A 24149-nucleotide genomic window follows, 5' to 3' on the forward strand; every position below is an offset into this window, starting at 1 on the left:
CTTGTTGTCTTTGGAAGCAAGAACACCATTCATTATTGGATATCAGACCATCTCTGTAAGTGTCACAGGAGTTGAAGAATGACTTGGTGCAATGTTCATTTTTGTCAAGGTATAGACTTGCAAGCTCTGATTGATCCAGCAGAAGGTCAAAGTTTGTGTCCAGTCTGTTAAACATCCATCCTAGAGAGTCCTTGCAAATAGGTAAAATACTTGTATCAAAGCCTAAAAACAATAAAAAAGTGTCACAGTTAATGCAAGGAATACTGAAAATATATAGGAAAACTAAGGTTCTGCCAGCAAAACACATTTTTACGTACCCTTTCATATATTAGATACAAACACGGTTAGTGGACACTCAGTCTTAGAAAATGTTTTAGGAGTTCTTTGCCAGCAGTTTATGATGATGATGATGATGTGATGGATAAAACCATAAAAAATATAAGATATGCAAATGTTTTTTTTATCTTTTTAGGTTTTGATTTTTTACTGTCTTCTTTATCACAAACCAGTATTTTCTACGTTTTTCTCTTCCATAATCTTCCATAATTGTACTATACATGATATTGTCTGGATTTAGTGATGCAATGATTAATTCAAACTTGAAGTTGGAGGTCAGCTTGTCACAATTCTTCTTTTGACGTTCATACAATGCCAAATACATGTCCATAACACCGTAAACATGAAATTAAAACGGAGGACTTCGATCAAAGATGAAAACAGGAGCACCTGGTCTGATTTCAGGAACATCAGTGGTTCAATATTACCCAGGTCCTCAGAAGCAAAAATCCAACCAGCAAAATGATTTCTAAAAGCTATAACTTATCCACATTGACATTTACCTCCCAGTTTTTACATTTACAAAGAAGATAATATGGAATTTCATAAAGCAAATAGTAAATTGTACTGTAACTATACCAATCTGAAACATACTGTATCTGTAGAACAGGCATACAACAGCTTTTCTGAAACCATTCATGAAGGAGTTTATACAGAAAACCCTCATGTCTACTGACTCACCTGTATTCAAATCCCATTTTGCAGTAAATGCATCATGATGCGGCATTTTAATGCTACACATAGAGCCAAATGAGAGAAAATATCAAAGGAGCTGAATTTAATTCTCTCTAAATTCACTCCAAGAGGAGTCAGTCACTTTTTTTTTCCATCTCCTTGATACAGGATCACTGGTGTTTGGAAAGTGAGCTGGATCAGGGGAAGCAATTGAGTTGAATGTAGGTTTTATGTTTTGTACCGATGCAAAGATACTGGTTTTGTTTAAATGCCTTATTTTTCCTTCTTGTTTTGGCATTACTCAACAACAACAACATTCACATATTCCTGATAATCTGATGTTCCAAAGCCTTATTCTGCCCCAGATGTGTTATGATTTTACTACACCTTGGAATATCCTCAGTGGTTGAGCTCTTTTTAGGCCAAAGCCACCACATATTTTCATTTAGTTTTCTTAATAATATTAACCTGTATGATTATTTTCACTTTTTTACAGGGTTAGTCCAAGTGAAATAATGCAATGTTTTCTGACACCACAATGAACGGATAACATGGAAAAGTAGAATTTATAGTAAGCACTAAAGTGTGACCTAGATTTACAGGTATTTGTTTTTTATTATCCCATTTTCGGATGGAAAACAAATTTCATTTTCAGCAATGCATGAATGGTTCTATAAATTCATAAACCATCAAAAATTGCTTTGAATTTATGTAAGAGTTGCTAGATTAACCTGTGGATTTAAAGGTCTTTCATTTATGCTTATCCAGGTGTTTTGTCTGCAGAGCAAATCCGGAATCCCTCTTTTCTTATAGTTTAAACCTGAATGCACTTTATATAGCTACATTGCAAATCATAAATGAATGAAAAATATATCAACTGACATTTACGTAAACTTGGTTACATATCAAACAGAATTTAATTACTGTATAAAGTGATATTCAATATATGAGTAATTAGCCAGGAACAATATGTACTGTATATAAACTGACATTTATGTAAACTGTTTCTTGGAATTGAAAGCCGAGGAGAAGACTAATTTATTAACTGCCTAATTTTATAATAGTGTTGGGGAGTATCTTGCTTAAATCTATTAGAGTAGCAAGCTACTTAAGTGATTTTAATTTAACTTTTCATATAAATTAGCTGCCATTTCCTGGACAAATTAGGAGCAGCTGCATTGCAACTGTTTTACAACCTTGATTGTCACAAAAGTTTAAATAAACTGATTCTACAGTATATCTTTTTCTGCAGATGAATGTAAATCCTCCACATACAGTCCGACTATGATAATTTACCCTTTAAGATGTACTGAACATTTTTCCTGCTGTATGTGCAGAAGGCAACATTAAGTTAGCCAAACTCATTTTGGAAACTAACAAACTTGTAGGAATGTTTTCGCACCACTTAAGCAAGTTAACCAGTAAACTGGTGAGGTACAGTACCATTTAAAACTCCAGTGGTTACATATCTGTCACAGTCCGCTATGATTTAGTTGTAAGGATTGTATTATTATCACCAATGACAAAACTTTTTCCAAAGAAATGTCTTTTTTCCAAATGGATGTCTTTTTTCACATTATCATGAAGTCTGCAACAGCTTTTAAAATCTTGGTTTGCCAAACTCAGTTCATTCAATAACTTGGAACAAAATGTATCAAGTCCCCACCACTGGAGTAGTTCTCCTGAACTAACTGCAGAAAATCAACCATATGTTTTTCTGAGAAGCAGTTATGCCAACATCCAGGAACAGAAAAGCAGGTGACACACAATTGTTCTAGGAGGTGATAAGTGGGTAGGAGCAGTACACAAATGTGGCCACAAACTTAAAATTGACTTGCAGGGAGGTAATTATTTTAACTATTCAAACTAATTTTAACATTATTTTAACATCATCCTCATCAAAATACCTACAGTATCTAATTTATTTAACACGCACACTTTTGGAGTCTCACTTATATGAGCCTTTATAGTAATAATGAGCTTTGCAGTATTTTGCACCTACTGTACTTTTACAGTCCAGATGTAAGTTGTCATTCAGAAGAACAACACCAAGATTGAAACAAACTAACTAAACACGACACAGGAAGTACACAGGTAAGTCATCAAAACAAGAAAGCAAAACTCAAAATTTGCCTGCTGAGCATCCTTACAGCAGAGGTGACTCCACAAGAAAGAAAGAAAGCTCTTTGGATTTACAACTTCTTATGTGCGTCAGTAAAACAAAGCAAAATTCGCTGTGGAGACGCAACGCAAAGTACGTGTGACTACCTTCAAGACACACCCGCTCCAGTATCAAGACCAGCTGGCACACCAGCTGGCATCAGCTGTGGATGGATCTCCAGCAGTGCCAGCTGGTCTTAATATTGGAGCGGGTGTGTCTTGAAGGTAGTCACACGTACTTTGCGGCCCTGAATTACATCAGCAGTAATAATTTATGTGCAAAACTGAAGGAGTCTCCTTCAGTAAGAAGTCTCCTTTATTTCCTTTATTCTCCTCCTTTTTCCATGGTTTTGAAATATGTTATCGTCACATAACTGATTCAATTAAAAGAAGATACTGTACATGGTATTATGTAAGTTATTATTGTTAAAATTGCTATTTTAATTCAATCAAATAAATTAAAAAGTCTAGAAACCGACATTTATGTAGATGCAGTTATGTGTTAAAAATAATTTAATTATAAAGTGATATTCAATATACCATATGAGTAATTAGCCAGGAATAAAACAACAACTGACATTTACTGTTTCTTGGAATTGAAAGCTGAGGTGAAGACTGTTGGAGATGGAAATTGTAATGTCACAAAGGCTTGGAATAAAGCTTCTGATATCTACTAAATTATAAGAATTAAAAAAAACATAAGCGAGTTCGAAGTAAATTGACATATTTTTGATCCCACTGATAAATTACCTTTTAAAACATTTTAGTATTTAGTATTTTGGTGCCAATGTTAAAGATAGTCTTAAACTACCTTAAAGAAATATATTTGCCCATATGTAAAACATGTAACATCACAGCAACACAGCAAGGACATTTTTCATTCTAAACAAAAACAATTGTCAGAGTCCTACTTTGAAATTGTACTTCTAAGATACATCACTAAGAATTTTTGCTAACAGATGATCAATCTTGACAGCCATGTGCAGTTAATTATTATGAAAATAAAATACTTAGGTTAGCACTAACCCTGTTTATTTAATGCAATTTAAAAGCATCTGCAAAAGCACAAATTAATTTTAAGAAAGTAGCTTTCAATGCAACTAGCTATGTGCGGTACAAGTAGCTTTAGTTTCTCCATCATAATGCCACATGTTACATCAAATATGTGTCATGCTTGTACCAATGCAGAGACAAATGCAGAGACAGATCATAGTTACAACATAGTACAACATAGTTAAAACAGTTTCTTTATAGAAAATAAATAAATGCAAAAACTCACGACTCCTTTCCGGTCTTTGGATCTTGACTTTTTTGTTCTGGCTTCCATTTTCATGCAGCACTTTGAACCAGTCTCTCAACCTGCTGACCACTTCCCTGAGCTCCATGTCACTGCAAGCTATTAGAAGAGTTATATTATTGAAACAGCCAATTTAACAGTAGTCAATGAAGCCTAATGATCTTGTTAGTTTTAATGGAAATTAATGAAGCCCTTTATCTTGAATCCAAAAACAAGCCTTTTCTTTTTATATCAGGAATTTTTTCACTTGGTCCCATTTTAATTGAATTTGTGAATGCTTGCTGTGTAAATGACAGAGGTACTACAGTACCCTGTACCCCTGTTTAACAAAGCCATGCTACATTTTCAAAGGACTGACGTGCCATTACCAACATGACACTTTTGACTGATACCCCATCTGTATTTGATAAATCCCTTGGACTTGCCTATTTTTATATGTGGAACATGGATTAGTATAATGTATACATTACATTAACTTCATACAATATGATCAGGAGAGCCAGACAAAATGTGACAAAAATTTCAAGTTCAGCACAGAAGTCAGTTACAGTAAATACAGTAGGATACACTGTTTTGGGCAATATGTAAATTGTGGATGACAATATTACTATGCTGGGGGAAACCACTATTATGATATGATTGTAACATGATGTGAAGTGTTTCTTAAAAAAGTACCTTTTCTGTAATGCTTTTCTTGTATTTGCTTAAATCTCTCTCAGATTACTACACATTTACCTGCACTTTGAATATTCAAACTGTTGTCGGGTATTCCTCTTGCTTGTGTTAAGAAAGACCTTAGAAATCTTCACTTTCTTGAACTGCTGTGTGTAATTGCTGAGACTGCAAAATTCTGTGCTTTGAATTGTATTGCCTATTGTTCTGTTGGCTCACAGAGATAACAGTATTATTTTAATTTATAATTGTCTTATAATTACTGTTTTACATTATCATTCTTCTGCTGTACTAGCACTGTGTCCTAACCAAGGGAAACATCCTTTAGAAATTAAAATGTTTTATTGGGATCTAGAATTCTAAAAAAAAGCTGAATGTTAATTAACTTATCATGTTGTCTCCACATAAATCCAGTCCCTATATTGATAATGCCAGTGACTGTCCCACTTGGAAGACAATTATAAGACAACTATATTATGTTCCTTTAACCCTCATTTCCCCCAGGGAATAATAAAGCTTGACTATAAACACCAAGAAAAGTATGTAAGAACTTGGTATGGTATGAGTTCTGACCATCTACATAATCACAATTCCACTTACAATACTAATGTGACAAACAGTAAAATAAATCTAGATCGACATGATACAATTTTGTGATATATACAGTATTATGCATTACCTGTATCATATAAAATATTGTGACATATAATTTTAAAGTACAATGCCTTTCCATAGATACATAAAAAACATTAGGAAGAAAAAATTTCCCAAAATACTTAGACATAAATAATGGTCAGTGTCAGAGGAAGTGTGCAATAATAAAAACATAATAAACTAAAGAGAAAAAAGAATCTTTTCTTGAAATACGATGATTACTAAAAAAATACAGAGGTTCTTCAGTTGATAACTGTTTAGTTTGTTCTGCATTCTAATATAAAAGAACACATAGTACAAATTAAGCTTTACATATCCATAAATAACTTTCAAATTGCAAAACATATTATTAGAAAATATAAGAAGTGGAGGAATAAATAGCTTGCTTCTTGCACTTTTGTAAAAGGCAACTTTACAAAAGGTTTATAGTATAAAGGCAATAAGGAAATAATAAACTGAAAATAGATAATGTCTGAACAACACAACTTGATTTCGAATGATTTTTTATTACTTTTTGTTTTGGGGAAATGAAACAGTACAATAGCACAATCCCATTGTCTATTAACCCTTCTCCAACCCAGGTGGCAACCCCCTCCCTCCCCAAGCACAAGAGGACCCTAAGAATCCCCTTCAGATGGCCGTATTTATGATGATGTTTGCCGCTGGAGTCCAGCCTTGAAGGCCCCCAGTCCCCTCCTAGGCCCACTGGAGAGTTCCATATGTAGACCACCAGCACAATCAACCACCCGCTTGGCAGTGGTAATGCCACCTCCACCTCTTCTGCTTGAGAAATCGAGTGACGAGTCGTCGCTCGACAAAAGAAACTCTGAGATATTTTCCCAAGTACTACTATATGGTAAATAATGTTGAAGAGACCCATCCAGAAAACACTCCCACATCATGTAAAACGCAGCTTGCCACTCGTAGTGAGAGAGAAGGGGTAAGTAAGACCCATGAGGACATTTTTGAGGAGTCAAATAACTTTTACTGTATATACAGTAGATAGCTAAATTGTCCATTGGTAGTTATGGTTTTAAGATGCCAAATACAAATGTGCTCTACACAGTATATACAGTATGTCTTCATCAACCATACACGTCCCTTTTTCTTGCTCTCATTGCCATTGGTTTATATGAGAACCTGACAAGGTGAGTTTAAAGAGAAGAGACTAGCTCTGTTGTTCCACCTATATGGAAGCAGCAACATCTATTTACTTTCTCTAAAGGTAACTAACATGTTTATTAAAGTAGTCTAAACTGCATATGTTCCAGGACCAAAAATTGAAGTGAATCCAAATCAGATAGGGATGTATAAAAAACAAGTGCAAAGGCAGAGATAACATAAGCACCGAGTTCTGATCCTGAAAAGAGCTTAAGAGACAGAAACTGTCTTTAAGTTGCTGAAGATTTAGGGTATTCAACGGCAGTAAAGTTAGGGCATTCAAAAAATCTCTTAAAAAGATCGCCACATAAAACCCTTCCTCCAGGAGAGAGCCCCCTCTCCTCACCAAACTAAAAACAAATGTTCATGAACAGTTTTTATTTATATTTTTACACAAGTATACTCAATACTAAAAACAGATGCTAGAAAAACAGACGAAAGCTAGACAATTTTTTTCAGTTTGGTATCAACTGTATAGCTAACATAAACTAAGACAAGAAATATTCTCAATAATAAGAGAATACAACTAGTTGTTTAGTGTTATACAAATCTGTCTTTCCATTTGATTTAATGTGTGTTTGGGAATTAATGTTGACGGAGTGAAAAAAACACTCACTGTAGCCACATCCATGCTTTCCTTTGGTATGGTGTTCCAGAGCTTTGTGTATAAAGACAAAAGCCCCTGTCGCCTCCAGAGTGTAAATGAGCAGTGGAGACACATAATAAACATGTTCTTTCTGTTCTATCTTTATTAATCTAAATTTGCATTAAAATACGAATCAGAACCTGCTTCCAAGATGTCACAGATTTCTGTATAAAACCTTTGAATTAATTTGACTACATGTTAGTTGTGACCTTGCATATTCCATTCAAGAATTGAGTCCCTGGAAACTTCCCAGTTCCACATGGCATAATCTGGCCTTCACCACAGAAAAAAGCTATGCATTTGGCTGCTGTTGCCTGAGAATAATCTACAAAGAAACTGAGGTGGTGCCTTATTATTTTGATTGGGATTTCTGGGCATCCCATATAAGAACCTGTTGAACTTTAACAGGAAGGCAGTTTGAAGTCTCTTATTGAATTCTTTTAGTTTGTCCTGAAATTTGTCAAACATCTGAAGACAGTGAAGAAGGCAGTTAGTCCTGTTTGATAGTTGGACTGTGCTGTTTGCATGTGCTGTTCCCTGAACAGACCCAAAGACTCAGCCAGCATTTACAGTATGCTCCCATTCTGCAGATAATGTCACTCTGGGCAGAAAAAGCTTTCTTGATCACTTATGTCAGCTCCACCTGAATAGACTCTTGTTTGAATCACTTCCCATATTTTTGCTGCCTGAGGAACTCTTTTTTTCTTGGATGTCTTCTTGAGCCAAAGCTTATCAAGGACAGAGAAAATTATACAGAAGGGTGGTCTATAATCAAGTCTTGAGTAGTGTACAAGAGTAGGCTAATGAGAGTCGACCATATTCTCACGTCACGTGATCTCTCCAATTTCTTAGTTTGTCACATAATGAGTTTTCTACTTCAGTTATTTTGTGTTGAGATAATTAATACAAATGGGACATAAACCATACTGGCAATCTGCAGATCCTTAATCATACTGGCACAGGCTTAATGTCCCATATACAATTCTGTTTATGATTAATATATTATAAAATGTAAAATTATTTCAATTAAATTACCTTTTCATAAATACATGGCAATATTTATCATTATCAGCTATAGCTGTTAAAAGCAAATACAAGCTTGAAACTGAGTTGTGATCCTACAAAGAGACTTTGTAAACAAAACCACACGGTTACCTTTTTATGCTAAGCTCTGAATTTAAATTATGCAAGAGGAGAAAGTAGTGACTATAAGTCAAGACAGTTTTAAGTTTGAATGTTTAATGATTTTCTTTCATTGTTACTAATAATTAAAATAATTGATAAGGTTAACACTGCAGATTCCACAGATAAGACCAGAAAAGATTTCTCTTTCAAAAATTAACTGTTTCCACAGGAAATGAAAGCCAATGAAGTATGTTAGTTGTTCTAACAAAATACAAAGTAATTGATCCTAAAGTGAAATGAAAACATGCAGAAAATCTGTTAGTTATTTCCCTAGAGAACAATCTGTTTACTTGAATGAATGCAGAGTTTATCATACGTTGCCTTCTCTCTTTTAGCTATGAAGCATTCCCAGTTGCCCAATGATAGGATCTGCAGTTACAGAGGCTGTTTTAGAATTATTTTTTTTCTCAAGCTCTGGAATGAAAAAGAATGCATTTGCAAAAATAAACAAACTCCCGCTTCACTAAAATCTACTATAATGTCAGCAAGAAAAGGTGATTAAAATTCTTTTTCTAACAAACACAGTAATAATCCAGATTTCTACTGCTAAACCATTTTCATTGATTTCAGAAGTTATCATAATAAGTGATTAATGTCAATGTAGTAAGGGAAATGTTACATGTCACTTTAGGACTGTGTGAACAGAACAACAATAAGTTAATTTATATTCCTTTGGCACAAAATCACTGTTTACTAATGGTTACATGGGCAGGTACAGTAAACTTGAATAATAATGTATAATATTTTAACTTCTTTAGTCTTGGCACTGTTTTTATTGCCAATCAAAAAACACCAGCAATTGTAAATGTGCAACACATGCTAAGATTTTCTTGTCTTTTTCATTTAATTTGCCATGAAAATTTCTGGTCATGTACAGTATGTACTGTATGGGCCTGATACTACAACAAAGCATTATTCAGAACAGAACATGAGGCCCACATTGACTCAAAATTCAATATAAGATGGACAAAAATAAAATCATCATTGACTATTCAGAACGGCTTCTCATTGTTTTTATCTGAACTCTAGTTATACCTCTGTGATGAGTGCAATATCTTGACAGTAAAATTAGGTGTCCCTCTTCCCCCTGGATCAGAATTAAAAACGTTTGGCTTGCCGTGGTGAGATACCATACTGTGGAAGGTGATGAGACACACAAATCTTACAAAAACACTGGCCCTCTACGACCATGATTGGAGACCCCTATTTTAAAGTGGTGTGATGACTATATTTGCAGTAATGGCTAACTCTATAAAAAACACTGGTTTACTATATACTGTATAGTCCCACATAAATTATTTGTTCATCTGAAATAATTCCTAATTTCTCCACCTGTTTTGATGTACAGTGAGAAACTGGTACAGAATGTGTGCCCTCCCATCAGGCAAGTGCTGCACTTGGTGGTAGATGAGAGTGAGACAATTCCAATATGTAAACTTCTAAAAAAAGTCCCTTACAAATGCTCATGATGCAAAATCAAGATTCCAAACACATGTAATCAAATAGCAAAAATAACACTGAGAGTAATAAAAAACAAAATACATTATAAGATGTAAATAAAACTTCAATGCAGGCAATCATCATGATACGTGATACATGATACAGTACATGATAAAATACTGTTGTTTTAAAATAAATAGAAACGTATAGTTAAATTCCACCATAGTTATCTATATTGTTTCACAAATTAATTTAATAATATTACCTTCATTACAGTAAATAGATTGAAACTTTATAAGTAGTCAAAGACTGCGTTTTGATTTGTGGTTTCATCTGGCACATTTGGCAGCATCTGATAAAACGAGATGAGAATGCAAGCCCATATTTAAACATATTGAAGCAGCTGACAAGATACTTTAGGGCTGGCCAGGCTGACTTTAGAACTGGAAGGTGATGTGTGTTCTGCAGGGGAGATGGTGGATTTGCTCATTTTAATAATAATAACAACATTACTTTATTAACCCTTTACAATTTCTTGCATTAGGAATTATCTTTTTGCATAACCCAGCTTGCCCTCCATGAGACACACAGACAGAGAGCCTGGGGCCAGAGTGCAGGGTCTGCCATTGTACAGCACCCCTGGAGCAGTTGGGGGTAAGGGCCTTGCTCAGGAGCCCAATAGAGTAGGATTCCTCTGCCGGCTGCGGGATTTGAACCAGCAACCTTCTAGCCACAGGCACAGATCCTTAGCCACAGACCCATCGCTCCACCCAAGTGCAGTAGAACCACAGAGCAAACAGTCCTTTATTCATAGCTGTGTCCCTATTGACCCATTTCAAACATTCTAAAACCTGATGTCTAAAATATCTGAATTTTAAATTGAAGGTGACATATATAAATGTGAATAAATGGGAAATTAACATTGTTTGGAAACATGAAAACAAGTTAGGTTTACTTTGGATTTATTTCTAACTAACGAGCAAATTCTGTAGTATCATGTTGTGACTGGTAGAAAATTAGTAATCTTGCTCTTGCTATCCTTACTCAACTGTAATATTCTCTTGTATTGTCACTGAACAGAAATTTCTGACTGGGTACAGAAAGGCTTCCTTCTATTGACAGCTGAACTGAGGAAATAAACTAAATAGCAACGCCCCATGGCTCCAATAAGGCTGGTTATAACTGTATCTTTCCATCCTTTAGTAGACACCCTACATATCCTCTTGAATAGTATTTCTAACACTGATGATAGTAAAACACAGACAATGCATCACATTTCTAGACATACAAAATGTCGCTGTATGTCACTACAAAAATGTACAGCTTAAAACGGCATAAGAGGTCCAATTGCCAACATATGTAAACATGTTTTAGATCAGAAATAGACTATACACTGTATGTCTTTGTTTAGTATCCCCACAGCTTCTAGTTTTCTTAATTTGTTTTGTACAAGTTACAAACGCGTGCATTGCTGAAGCTGAAGGAAAATGGGAGATGCTAAATCACTGAGACCATATAGATAACATCTTGTATTCACCAAAAGTATCAATAATGATGCAAAAAGGAAAGTTTTGATATGACCATTAAAAAGGAAAGACTCATTGAAAAGTGACAGCATTTAGCATTTCTCAAAATGCCTCTCATAGATTACTGAGAGCTCAAGACTATAAAGGAATGATGGACATAGAGGATGGAACATACAAATGGTGCATGACTGGTAATAGCTTTAAAAAGGATTGACACAGGATTTATATATGACATAGATAGGTAATTAAGAGAAATGTAAGTCAGAAAATCTTTTAGATGCCAGTAAGTTCGCCTATTGTTCACCTTTGATCATCTTGTCCTGTCAAGCTTATGCATTTAAGTATTGTGAGATGTGTATTAGGACCACTGTATTGTCAGGGGAAAAATAACTAATAGTTAAATGAAAGCGTACTATACCATCTGTTTGCTTCTTATCAGTGTCTGGATATTCATTAAATCAGTAGAGTGAATGATAGATCATAGATAAAAAAATTATGATGACGGTGCCATTTTCTCAAGTCTGAAATGCAGCACTTATTAAACAAATATCAGGCTTATTAATGCAGCTCAAGATTGCTTTAACCTTGTTACATCTCCAGTTATAAAATTCCAAAGCTCTTGGATTTTTAAAGTTATCTAGTGTTTAACAGAAACAAATACTATAGATAGAAATATCTTTACTTTGAGTAAAGAGAAAAGATTGAAGTTTATGTGCATCTGGATCCCAGTAATTTCTGTTCAACGGCTAAAAAATATTACAGCTTTTGTTGTAGATATTTATGGTCTTACAGATGCAGCCATTCAAAACAAGCGGGGTATGCTGCAGTATAACATGGTGGGTGTGTCGCAGTATACTGCATCATACCGTATGCAAATTAGATAGTGTTAATAGTATCCGGAATCACCTTGTAAAACCGCCAGGTGGAGCTAATAAAGGTTAACCTCTCCTGTACAGCATTTGAGCTGTCACCAGAAAACGCCGGTTTAGAATCCTGATCACTGCTGAGGGACAATCTTTATTCAATTAAGAATTTAAGTTGTATACTCTTTAGACTTTAAAATTTAAACAGTGTATTACAGCATGTTAATCGTTAAAAATTAAAAAGGCAGTATATTTTATAAAAGCAAGATTGTTCTGTTGGACAAAAGTACACAACCTACCACCTTTATCATAAATATTTTAATTATGCAGGGATATTTTATGCATCAAAGTTTTTACCGAAGATATTACTAATAGTATAAATAATGAATGACCTTGGACAAGCTGTAAGCTCGAAGTATTACCCTGGTCCACAACCAAAGTAGATAATAGGCATCTGGTACAATGTTATTATGTACAGTACATGGATAAAGCATTCTGATATTATAGCAGGAAATTTTAAAAATCATAGCCATATGCGCTATAGCACAGTGCACTCTAATTGTGTTATGTATGCAACATTCTCTTACAAGAAACATCCGCTGTGGATTTAGGCAAAATATACTGTATGCTATTAAACCATACAGATAATGTAAAAAAGTTCTATAATTCAACATTTAGAAACGAAATGACCTGTACGTTTGCAAAAACATATCATAGCTACTTAATGTAAGGTTTTCAACTTACTGTAATTTATCCAGGAATTTAAATGATGTATGTTAACAACATGCATAAAAATGCTGTAATACACATATTTTGGTTCAGGTACTAAGAAATGAAAATGACTTTGGCAAAGGTTGGACTCTGTGGGTTTAGAAAATATAAAGTGATTGCTAATAGCAATCAACCGTTTCAGAAACAGCCTTGGTTAAAACCAAATCCCATCCAATATGCCTCTGTTCTTTCATATATATTACATGACAGCGATAAATTAGAGAATCTTTCACAAATATCATTAATAGTGACAATGTAACAAAATATAACATGTAAGGTATTGCTTTTTAAAATCAACCAGAAGTTTAGGAAACATAATCACTTCTTAAAAGCAAATTCCCCCAACATCTTATTCATTCCACAGGTAACTACTGTAGTAAATATAACTGACCTTTTAAAAGTAATTTTACCCAAGAGTGCTAATGTGTTACCCAAGATTCTAACAGCTATGGATTCACTGGTATCCACAAATTTCTTTACAGGGTAAACAGCTCTGGGATCAATAAGTCAGCAGGAACTATGAACATGGAGCTGGACTGAGTAATCTCCTCTCCTTCATATCATGATATTATTTTATTCTATCCATAAAATATAATTTCTATTGGGATTTTAGTTGCTGCAGCTACTGAAGTAACACGACCGCAATATTGAACAACCAAGCAAGCCTTTTAAACAGTTCATTTTCAATAGTGCGTAGATCATCTCAGAATACACACTTTGTGAGCCTGCATTTATGTAGGGGTGTGCTGTCAAGAATGCTTACCATCTGATATTACTTGCAGCATGTGGAGAAATTCTAGCTTCACACACTTTCATCAGTGCTTGGTATGGAGGGAGATCAGTGACATCACAGAGTGCAGACATGCAGTACAGTAAGAATACACTACTGTGCATGACCAAGCTGACAAATTTGGATTTCAGGTGGATATCTGCGTCAGCATGCATAGGATGCGAAGGCACAGGTAATAGGTCTATTCCATCCTTAAAAGAGAAGAAAGAAAACACAATGTTTCGGCCGGGGAGACTTCTTCAGGTCATACCTGCTCACTGAAGAAGGCTCCACGGCCGGAACGTTGTGTTTTCTTTCTTCTCTTTTCAGCAGAATTTTGGAAGGATGTTAACCATACATAATACAAAATAACTTCATATGCAACAGTACATGAAAGATACTGTTTGAAGAGTTAATTAATATGCAGCTCTTTCACTTTTTAAAATCCCAGCCCAGAGTCTCACCAAAACAAACAATAAATAATAAATAACTTTATGTGGGAACTTTTTAGAGAAAAAATGTCAACATAGTTTATGCCACTACATAAAGTGTGGTTGTACCTTAACATTATAGTTAACTAAAGAGTGCTACAATAATACTGTAGAGTGTTATTAATAATACTACAATTATATTTTTCAAACAAGAATGTTTCCATCTCATTGAAAGATATTTTCCACATGAGACAAATGACATTTACACCCAAATTACCAAAAAGGAAACATTTTTATCTCAAATTATTAATTATGTGCAACACAAAAGTTCAAAACTAATTTCTAAATCATTTGAGCATATCAGTTGAGTTGAGAAAGATACTTCAGGTCAGAATTTCAAAACAATCACCTAGATCACACAGTATTTGCCTACTTGTACTTATACAACCATAAAAAAGTAGGTACTGTAAATAAATGATGGATGATATTCATAAACCTTTCTCTAGGATACTGTATTTCATCTGACTCTTAGGGCAAGCAAATGTACTAACCATTCATAAAAAAATGGAAAAACAGAGCCAGGGAATCATAATGACTAATCATCCTCATCTCAAATGCATCTAAAGCTATGGGATAAAATAGCAAATCAGATCTTTGGTAGATAAATATGCATTGAGGCTGACTGTCCCATGTCAGAACCGCAATAACCATGGTTCTGCCACTACACAGGCCCTCCAACACTTGTAAAATAATTCAACTGGTGTGTATTAGTTTTTTTATACATGAGGGTGGATTTGAAATGAAATTGTCTCACGCAACTTTAACAAGTGGGTTTATTTGTGTACTGCGTGTAAGAGTATGGAAAATGGGGAGGTGTGGGTCATCAGGTGAGGTGCGATGAGGTGAGGATAACATTTCTGGTTGGAAATTTCAGCAGAGGTGGTTTGATAATCATCTATCTCTGAATCAGTTTTAATATATCATTTTATTTAAGTCTTATTTAAGTATTGTTTGTAAATAAAGACAGGAAACTCCCTTGGCATTACAGCCATCGTGGATTGTTTTATGAGTTGATGTCCCTAGAGTCACACTATCAGATGCAAGGATCTTGTACAGGATCCACAGTAAATGAAAGGCACAATCTACTTGTTCTAAATCCATCCAAACTAATCTACTTGATCTCTCTGATCACATAACTGGTGTCACAAAACGGACAAACTTCATGACTTTATGTAACGTATTTTGGACTTATAGAAATATTTTCATCAAGTACTACATTGAATACTAAATCTGCAAAGCTGCAAGACTCCAGGAAAATGATTAAATGAGAAGGGAGAAAGTAGTTTATAAAGAATCATCACATTCTTCAACTAGACAATGTGGAGAATCAATCAAAATAAACAGGAAGAAAATAATGTTGGAATACAGTAAGAGCACAGAGCTTAAATCCAGATAAGTAAAATTAAAGATTGCATTAATCTGACCTTGGAATATGGTGTGCAGTTTTGGTCTCCATTCTAAAAGGTTGTTGCTTAAGTACTGTACAAAGCAGCACCAACAGAGGGAATGTAATATTCAGGCAGACTAAGGGTTAATATTTCCAGTTAATATTTTTAACTGACAACAGAAGATTACAAGTGGACTTGACTCAGTTATTACAAATTCTGAAAGTCACCTAACCAAACCAACTTGGAAGACTTGAAAATTAGTAGAAATACAAGGAACCAGTGACGGAAGTAAAAATTAAGTTTACGACTAAGACCAAAAACAGGACATTTTATTACACACAGAAATGTGGAAGTTTGGAATGAATGTCTAGGACATGTGGTTAAAGCTGACATCATTGAATCCTTTAAGAAAGGAACTGATAGATGTCTTACAATCATATTGTTACTATGCTATCTTGCTTGCTTTACAAGCAGGATGGGCCCTTTGTTTGCAACCTTTATGTTAAACAAATTAACTAATTTGAATATGCCAAGAGTCTTGTAAAAAAATATTGGCACTCACATTTTTTTTGAAATCCTTGAATGAAATGGTGAAAATTGTTGATAGATGAATAGTAAGAAATTTGTGCATGTAAATGATCTGTGACCTGCACATGCATAAAAGACACACAGGTTCACACTGCAACTATGCCAGGGCTTAATGACAAAGAGTGGCCTACAGAGCAAAATATACAAAGCATGTAACCCATATCATGTGTTGTCAATTAAAACGTTTATAAATAAAGCAATTCTATAAGCCAATGTTTATAGAATAACTCCTAATTCTTTATCCCATCTCATATTTATCTTGAATTTGGGCTTACTCTCTTTTTTCCAAGTTGCAACATTTATTAAATTTCCCTGTATATAAGTTTTTTTTTTTTAGAAAACGTCTGATTTGAATTCCAAATAGAAGGAAATTAAATTCCTATTTGTAAAAATATTGTACCATTCAAAGCTCTAAATTTTGAAAACATTTCACATGGTTTGCTGAATAACATAATTAAATTAACCCAATGAAAAAACAAATGGCACAGAGATAAACATGGTCAGTACCTGTATGGGAGACCTCCTGGGAAAAACTAAGGTTGCTGCTGGAAGAGGTGCTAGTGGGGCCAGCAGGGGGCGCTCACCCTGTGGTCCATGTGGGTCCTAATGCCCCAGTATAGTGATGGGGACACTACACTGTAAATAGGTGCCGTCCTTTGGATGAGATGTAAAACTGAGGTCCTGACTCTCTCTGGTCATTAAAGATCCCAGGGCATTCCTTGAAAAGAGTAGGGGTGTAAACCCGGTGTCCTGGCCAAATTTCCCATTGGTCCTTACCAATCATGGCCTCCTAATAATCCCCATCTATGAATTGGCTTCATTACTCTGTTCTCCTCCCCACTGATAGCTGATGTGGGGTGAGGTACTGTACTGGTGCACTATGACTGCTGTTGCATCATCCAGGCGGATGCTGCACATTCGTGGTTGTGGAGGGGAGTCCCAATTTCCTGTAAAGCGCTTTGAATGGAGTGTCCAGAAAAGCACTGCATAAGTGTAAGCAATTATTAACTAAATCAATGAATAGGTAATAAAAAGAATTATTTACAAAATAATTGTTAATTATTGTACCTGGTAGTACTGTACCTTGGTAGTGTTTTTAACTGAATTTAACATTTTCAATATTGACAGTATTGATCAACATAGAAAATAAAAATGTTCCACAAAAGCAAAAAGCTGCAGGAATGTTTAACAGATCTAGTATCAAGTATAAAGTATAAAGATCAAGTATAAGTTCAGAGAGCTCTGCACATAATTATGTACTTTTCCTTTTTATACTAACAGAAAAAAAAACATGGCATGAGAAATCTTAATAACCTAGTTCATATTGCAATGGAAAATACTTTAGCATCCAATAAGAACAATAAAAAGGAGCAGGGATCACAAACAGTACATAATATTCAGTCATGAAAACTGCAACTTCAGTATATTTTGACAGTGAAATGTAGAATCCACCACAGTGACATTGATGAGTCATTAATGTGACATTTGCCAGATCTGACACATTACCTCAGTGACCCTGAGGATCAAATTAGTAACAGTACAATATGATGTGATGCATCTCACACAAATCTGAGCCAATATTTGCTGACTGCTTCAGGTGAAAATATGTTTTCTGGGATTCCTGGTGCGAAACAGTGCTTATATAATCCTCTGTGTCACCACACATTACTGTAAAATCTGTATACTGTTGAACAGACAGAAAAGCGTAGGGAAATAAGATAAAATATTTCTTTTCTTGACATGGTGTGTCACAGGTTTTACAACACAAAATGAAACACTGGCACCTGCAAGAAGAAGGAAGATTTATTTGCAAAAGTGAGGAAATCTTGACTAATAATTTCGCATGATACCAAATAGCAGGAACTATCTGAAAATTCCCGACAGTCACATTCAGTTGCGTAACCTGTAACCTTCATTTTCTAGGGTAATATTATTAATCATGAACACATATTGTCTTACAGGTCTCACTGTAAAGGGTAGCTTCCACTGTCACCAGCCATAGGAACAGGATGATGGAAATATTTGAGCAAGTTCATAAGCAAATGATTAATGCAAACGATACTAGAAATTAAGTACCATTTACTGTACATTTCCCTATAATTCTACCCACCAATTCATAGTTAAAATAAATAATTTTAATTTTTATCATTTTATCAAAATGATTACAGGCTACTGTAAATGCATTAAAGGTCCAATTGTATAAACTGCAAAATTTACCTTAAAACTACCTTAAGAGTTATTTTTACAACTAGCCAATAAAACTTTATTGGACTATATAATTTTACAATTAGCAATTAAGTTCCTAATGTTTTATTACATATTATTACAGAACATCACCTTAGGGAGATACACAAACACAGCAGAAGAACAATTGCAATGGAGTAAGTGCTTATTATTACTTACTCTTCTTTTCCACTTTATTCTTTGACTTATTTGAAAGGCAGGGACAATACCCAGGACACTTCATTGAGATCTGTTTCCCTGAAATACATGCTTGGTATTCCAACTTGCACTAAAAGACAAAATAAGAAAGAAAAAAAGGGTTAACTAGGAAAGCAATACGGAATGATTGCATCTGACTGTGAATTCAAACTGAATTGTTGGACTTTATAACTTATTGGTAACCAGAAAGCTTTTCTATGGTACAATTCTTTAATCATAAAATAAAATCTGTTCATGCAGACAGGGAAATATTCATAGATTATTGCAAGTGTTTTTTATAAAACAATTAAAAGTTGAAAAAGGAAGCAATTTTTGACATTATAATACATTACAATTTTATATGCAATTGTTTAAATGAGGGAAATAATGAATGTGATCATTCTTAATAGGATCACTGAGAGCAAGATACACACTTCATGTACTGCCAGAACACTTGTTTGTTTAATACACAAAAAATATATAACTCTCTCATTAAAAAGAATATTCAGTTCTGGAGACAATGCATTTATTCTGCATTTTTTATTCAATAATATTTGAATAACTTAAGTATTTTACACACATTCCTAAAGCTTGTTAGTACTTTGGATTTATCCATGTAGGGTTTCCATTATCAGGAAACTGCTAATGCTGGTGAGGGATGCCTGGCAAGACCAAGCAAATACAGTACTGTATGACTACTCTCTCGCTGGATGGGATACCAGTCCAGACTACTATTTCCAACCAGTAAAAAAAGTCCTAAGGCATTCAAGACTATATATATATACACTATATAAATATAGTATATAGTCCTATGAGGTATTAAGGTTAGTATTATTAAAACTGCACATGTGGTATGTGACCAGCCAGTAATGTTTTTAGACAAGGCTGACTGTCACTGATCAAATCAATGAAAGAGATTTTCAAGTCGGTCCTCAGGGGCTTGCAAAAGATTTGGTTTCATTAGAAGTAGTAGTAGTTAGCATTTATTTTACGATTTACACCATCATCTCATCACGATAGTGTGTAGGACAACATGAAAAAAATAATGTAATTCACTTTTTTTAATTCATCCCACCAGTAAATCTTTAATACAAATTAATTTAATGACTATTAGAAAATACAGTACCTATGAAAATAAAACAAAATATATGAATACCATGTCTGTAGAAATGCTTTAAAACATGTAAAGTAGTAGAATGCGCTTTTAAAACATACCTTACTTATTCTATCAATATTTCAGTTGCAGCATTTTGGTGTACTACGTACAGTACATTATTTTTTAATGGACATTAGTACTGAAAACTAGGTAAAGACCAGTTTTATCAGTCTCATGCAATATTTGTTTCACATTTATTTGTTTACGAAATCATAACTCCTAATAGTGATTACTGGCCAAAGCACAATCCTTGGGGAAAATGCTTTTATAAAAAGGGGTACTGCTGCAGGATGCTAAACATTTTATGCTATGGGATTTTTTTTTCTTCTCCCAACTGCCAGATGTCCAATCACTACAGCAAAAACCCTCTCTAGGCTCTTTTAAAACATCAGCAGCTGATAACCCTTGAAAGGTGTTAAGTTGGTTCAGATATTCCAATGATAGGATCAATTTGGTCATTAATAGAAGAGATGGAATGGAGACCTACAGCCATTACGGTTCATCAGGACTTCCAGGTATTGAACACTACTGACTTAAGGGGGATTTTAGTGGTTCACATTTGTCTGGATGTCTTAATGGTTTATTTTTTGCAGATTTCTAACATAATTAAATAACTCACAACTTTATTCTTTAATGAGGAAATACTGTATTTTTTTTAACATGGCAAGTTTTTCAACTAATTAATGTTAAGTGATAGAAAATCTGTGATACCAAATGTGTTTATCCTGATGAAGGCATTTTTGAGCTGAAATATTTACAGTGTATAAAAAATTACTATGGATTACAGAGTACGCATCCACTTTGTCTTTACAGTATATCATTTTAAATGGTTCATGCTTCGTCAGCAAATTCCACTTCCCAATCTGTTGGAATTGTAAATTAAAATAAAAAAAATCATTACCATTCACTTGCTTTGGGTGCTGTTTTTATTTCAAATCAATCTCTTGACAAAAGTCACACAACGCAACACAACACTAGGGCTTCATTAATGAAAAGATATTTTATTACAAAAATAATTCTTTACACTTTTTAATTACTTTATCAGTCTCATACAGGACAGAAAGTATAAACACTAGGTCTGCTCTTGGTGCTATAACTCATCTTACCCTTTCTTAATTTAGAGTGTTTGTTTTTTAAATGTATAAATTTACACTTTTAATAACACTATCTAAAGGCAATGTGCGATGGTCAGATAGGTAATGTCACAATAAGAAAATGATTTAAACATCAGCAGCTTTAAATGGAAACATGGTACAGCAAGTGGAAATTAACACCATCCAGAGTAGGACTTGGTGACAAATAAAAACGACATGTTCCCTTCGAGAAGCAGAGAAGCAGAGAAGCAGAGCAGCAGCCTGCAATCTTAAAATACTATATTCTCAGTATCAGTAAACGGCTTTAATAATCTGCAAGAGCTGTTTTGTTTCCTTTATAACTTCGTAAGTCATTGAGATGAAATAACACAGCGCTCTTGTGTCAACATTTGTATCCCACAGGTAAAGGCAATTTAGAGCCTTTTTCTCTGCCATATGTATTTTTGAGATTGAAGTCATGACATGGAAAATGATAATCCTTTCATAAAATGACTGTCCCCCATCCTCAACTGCCATTAGAAATCGGAACAAAGTGGTTCCTGTCTGATCTTTTAAACCATTTTTCACTGGCACATGGACAGCTCATAGGCAGGCTCATGGGTAAAATCTCTCTCATACACCATCTATTAGAAAGATGATAGAGTATACTTCTGACAGCAGAAGCAATAGTCCAGCCTTAAGCCAATAAATGTGCACCAGAGGAATAAATGTATTTTTAAATCCTTTAAGTTAGTGATAATCCTACTGGTAGTAACTCTTCTTAAGAATCACTCCAGTGCTCATTTGGCCTGACCCTTTATATCAGAATCATTAATGTCAAATGGAAGCTGATGAAATTTGTTGTACATAAAGCAGAAAGGAAACTTGTCTCTAGGAAACAACATTTCCCATCATATAACAAGGATGAGAAAAGAATTGTTCTAGGGACATCAGGCTTATCCTCTAAAAAACATCACATATGCTGGAGCAAATATTTGATAACTGAAGTTAAAACAAGCAAGTATTTCTCATAGTGGTATATACTGATACATTTACTGTATATAATACATGATGTACACAAATTACATTGTTTACATCAGGGGTGTCAAAGTCTCTTTAAAGCTGCAACTGGCTGAAGAGCTCTGAGAAGCTGTTAAATTAGTCCGGTTAAGCCAGAAACAGGTTTAGTTTGTTAAGGATTGAGTTGGAATGAAATCCCACAAACACATAGACCCTCCAGGAACCGGATTAAACATGCCTGGTTTACTTCAAGGTAACAGAAGTGAAAAAAAAGGAAGAGGAAAAGATAAACATGTACTGTACATTAAAGTCCTTGAAATGTACAATATGTACAGGATCAAAAGAAAAGCCTACATTTTCTGAGAGAATGTTATTGGTTAAAATCATTAACATGTTAATAAATAAATGCTACAATCTGAAAAAGAAATCTTGTCAGGATTTCTATTTTTAATTGTATTCTATTCATTTTTTTTTTTACAAAATATAATTTTTATTTACAGTACACATTCTCATTTAAGACTGTTATTTTCCAGCTTTTAAGATCAATTAAATCTTACAGTCCTACCCATATAAAGGTTGTCAGTGCAAAAAAAATGTATTTTTTTTGTTTTTATACAGCATGTTAAAATAAATGCAGCACAATTCACATGGTAACTTCTGGATCCAAAAAGAACTTCTTGCATACAAAACAAAATATACACATAAACTGTAAAAAGGCATTGGCCAGTATTTTCTTCAGGAATTATCCTATTGTTTGTGACTTTAGTCTAGTTAAAATACTTCAAATGTATACCCATATCTTCAAACACCAGCATCCACTCAAACAGCTATCCTCTTCCTTACAGTATAGTATCCTGATCATACAGTCCCATCTTACTTTAATTTGCACAGTTTATTCATTTTGAATATAATCTTCACTAAATGCAGTATTTGAAGAAGGTGAACTTGAATTCTTTAGGACACCTGTTTTCTGTGCAGGGACTCATGTATTTGCAGGTCACATCTTGGTCTATTACAAGGGAAAGTTCCTTTTAAATATTAGCAGAGGGACACATCTCACTTTGGACCAAGATACACAACAAAGACGAGCAATCTAGGCATTCAAGTAATCTAGTGATTGACCAGCCGGGTCTAAAATATGCAGCGCCATACTATATTTACTTCCAACAGAATTTAGTTATATTATTATACCGTATGTCCATCATGTTTGTCCTATACTGCATCTGTGAATAATAGGGAGGAATATGTCATGTCATTGTAATACTTGTTCTCCATTCATGTTCAACTTATTTCCATTTTTGCCCATTGCATTTTAACTGGGTTCTGCCAGTTCCCTATCTTTATTCTTCATTCATATTCATTTGCACTCTGTCACAGTGCTAATCTGATTGCAGGTGCAGAAAGACGGGTTAATAAAATTCTTGACATACACCACTTTATTTGTCACTAATGTCCCCACTTATCCAGAGTTTACAGCCATGTTAGTCACAATATAGCAGGATTACGGCTGCAATTCATTTTGCACTTATTCCACAAAGCCCAGTAATGCAGATGCAGAAAGTGTCTTGAGATTTTTTCTTCAATCCATGCGATTTGAGGTCCATGTTTGCTCCTGGCCATAAGGACACAGAAGTTTAAACCCCCTTCTATCTATAAATCACGAGCCTCTTGCATTGGGGAGCAGCTGGAGAGAACGGAGGGATGTTAAAATGACAAATGCTGGGAAACAATGGTCTAGAAACCTGTATTTATACCTCCAAACCGGCAGGAATGAGGTCTTGTTCTCCTAAACCTTCTTTAGGAACTTGCGTTTAATGTGTCTTAATGTACCAAAGCTCAAAATTCAGTCTAGTTTAC

The 24149-nt window shown here is 34.5% G+C and overlaps 1 protein-coding gene across 2 annotated transcripts in view; it reads right to left on the minus strand.

Annotated features, from left to right (window-relative positions):
- Window positions 1-24149, minus strand: part of spock3 (SPARC (osteonectin), cwcv and kazal like domains proteoglycan 3) — a 114057-nt gene that overhangs the window by 13326 nt on the left and 76582 nt on the right. For both annotated transcript variants that reach the window (XM_088636212.1, XM_088636202.1), the window contains 3 exons: window positions 19026-19134; window positions 4451-4567; window positions 1-222 (listed from right to left, as the gene is read on the minus strand). In XM_088636212.1, the coding sequence (XP_088492338.1) occupies window positions 1-222; window positions 4451-4567; window positions 19026-19134 (448 nt within the window). The remainder of the gene's footprint in view (window positions 223-4450; window positions 4568-19025; window positions 19135-24149) is intronic.

This window comes from Lepisosteus platostomus, chromosome 1 (genome assembly GCF_059453375.1).
Source record: "Lepisosteus platostomus isolate fLepPlt1 chromosome 1, fLepPlt1.hap1, whole genome shotgun sequence".
Classification (NCBI taxonomy): domain Eukaryota; kingdom Metazoa; phylum Chordata; class Actinopteri; order Semionotiformes; family Lepisosteidae; genus Lepisosteus; species Lepisosteus platostomus.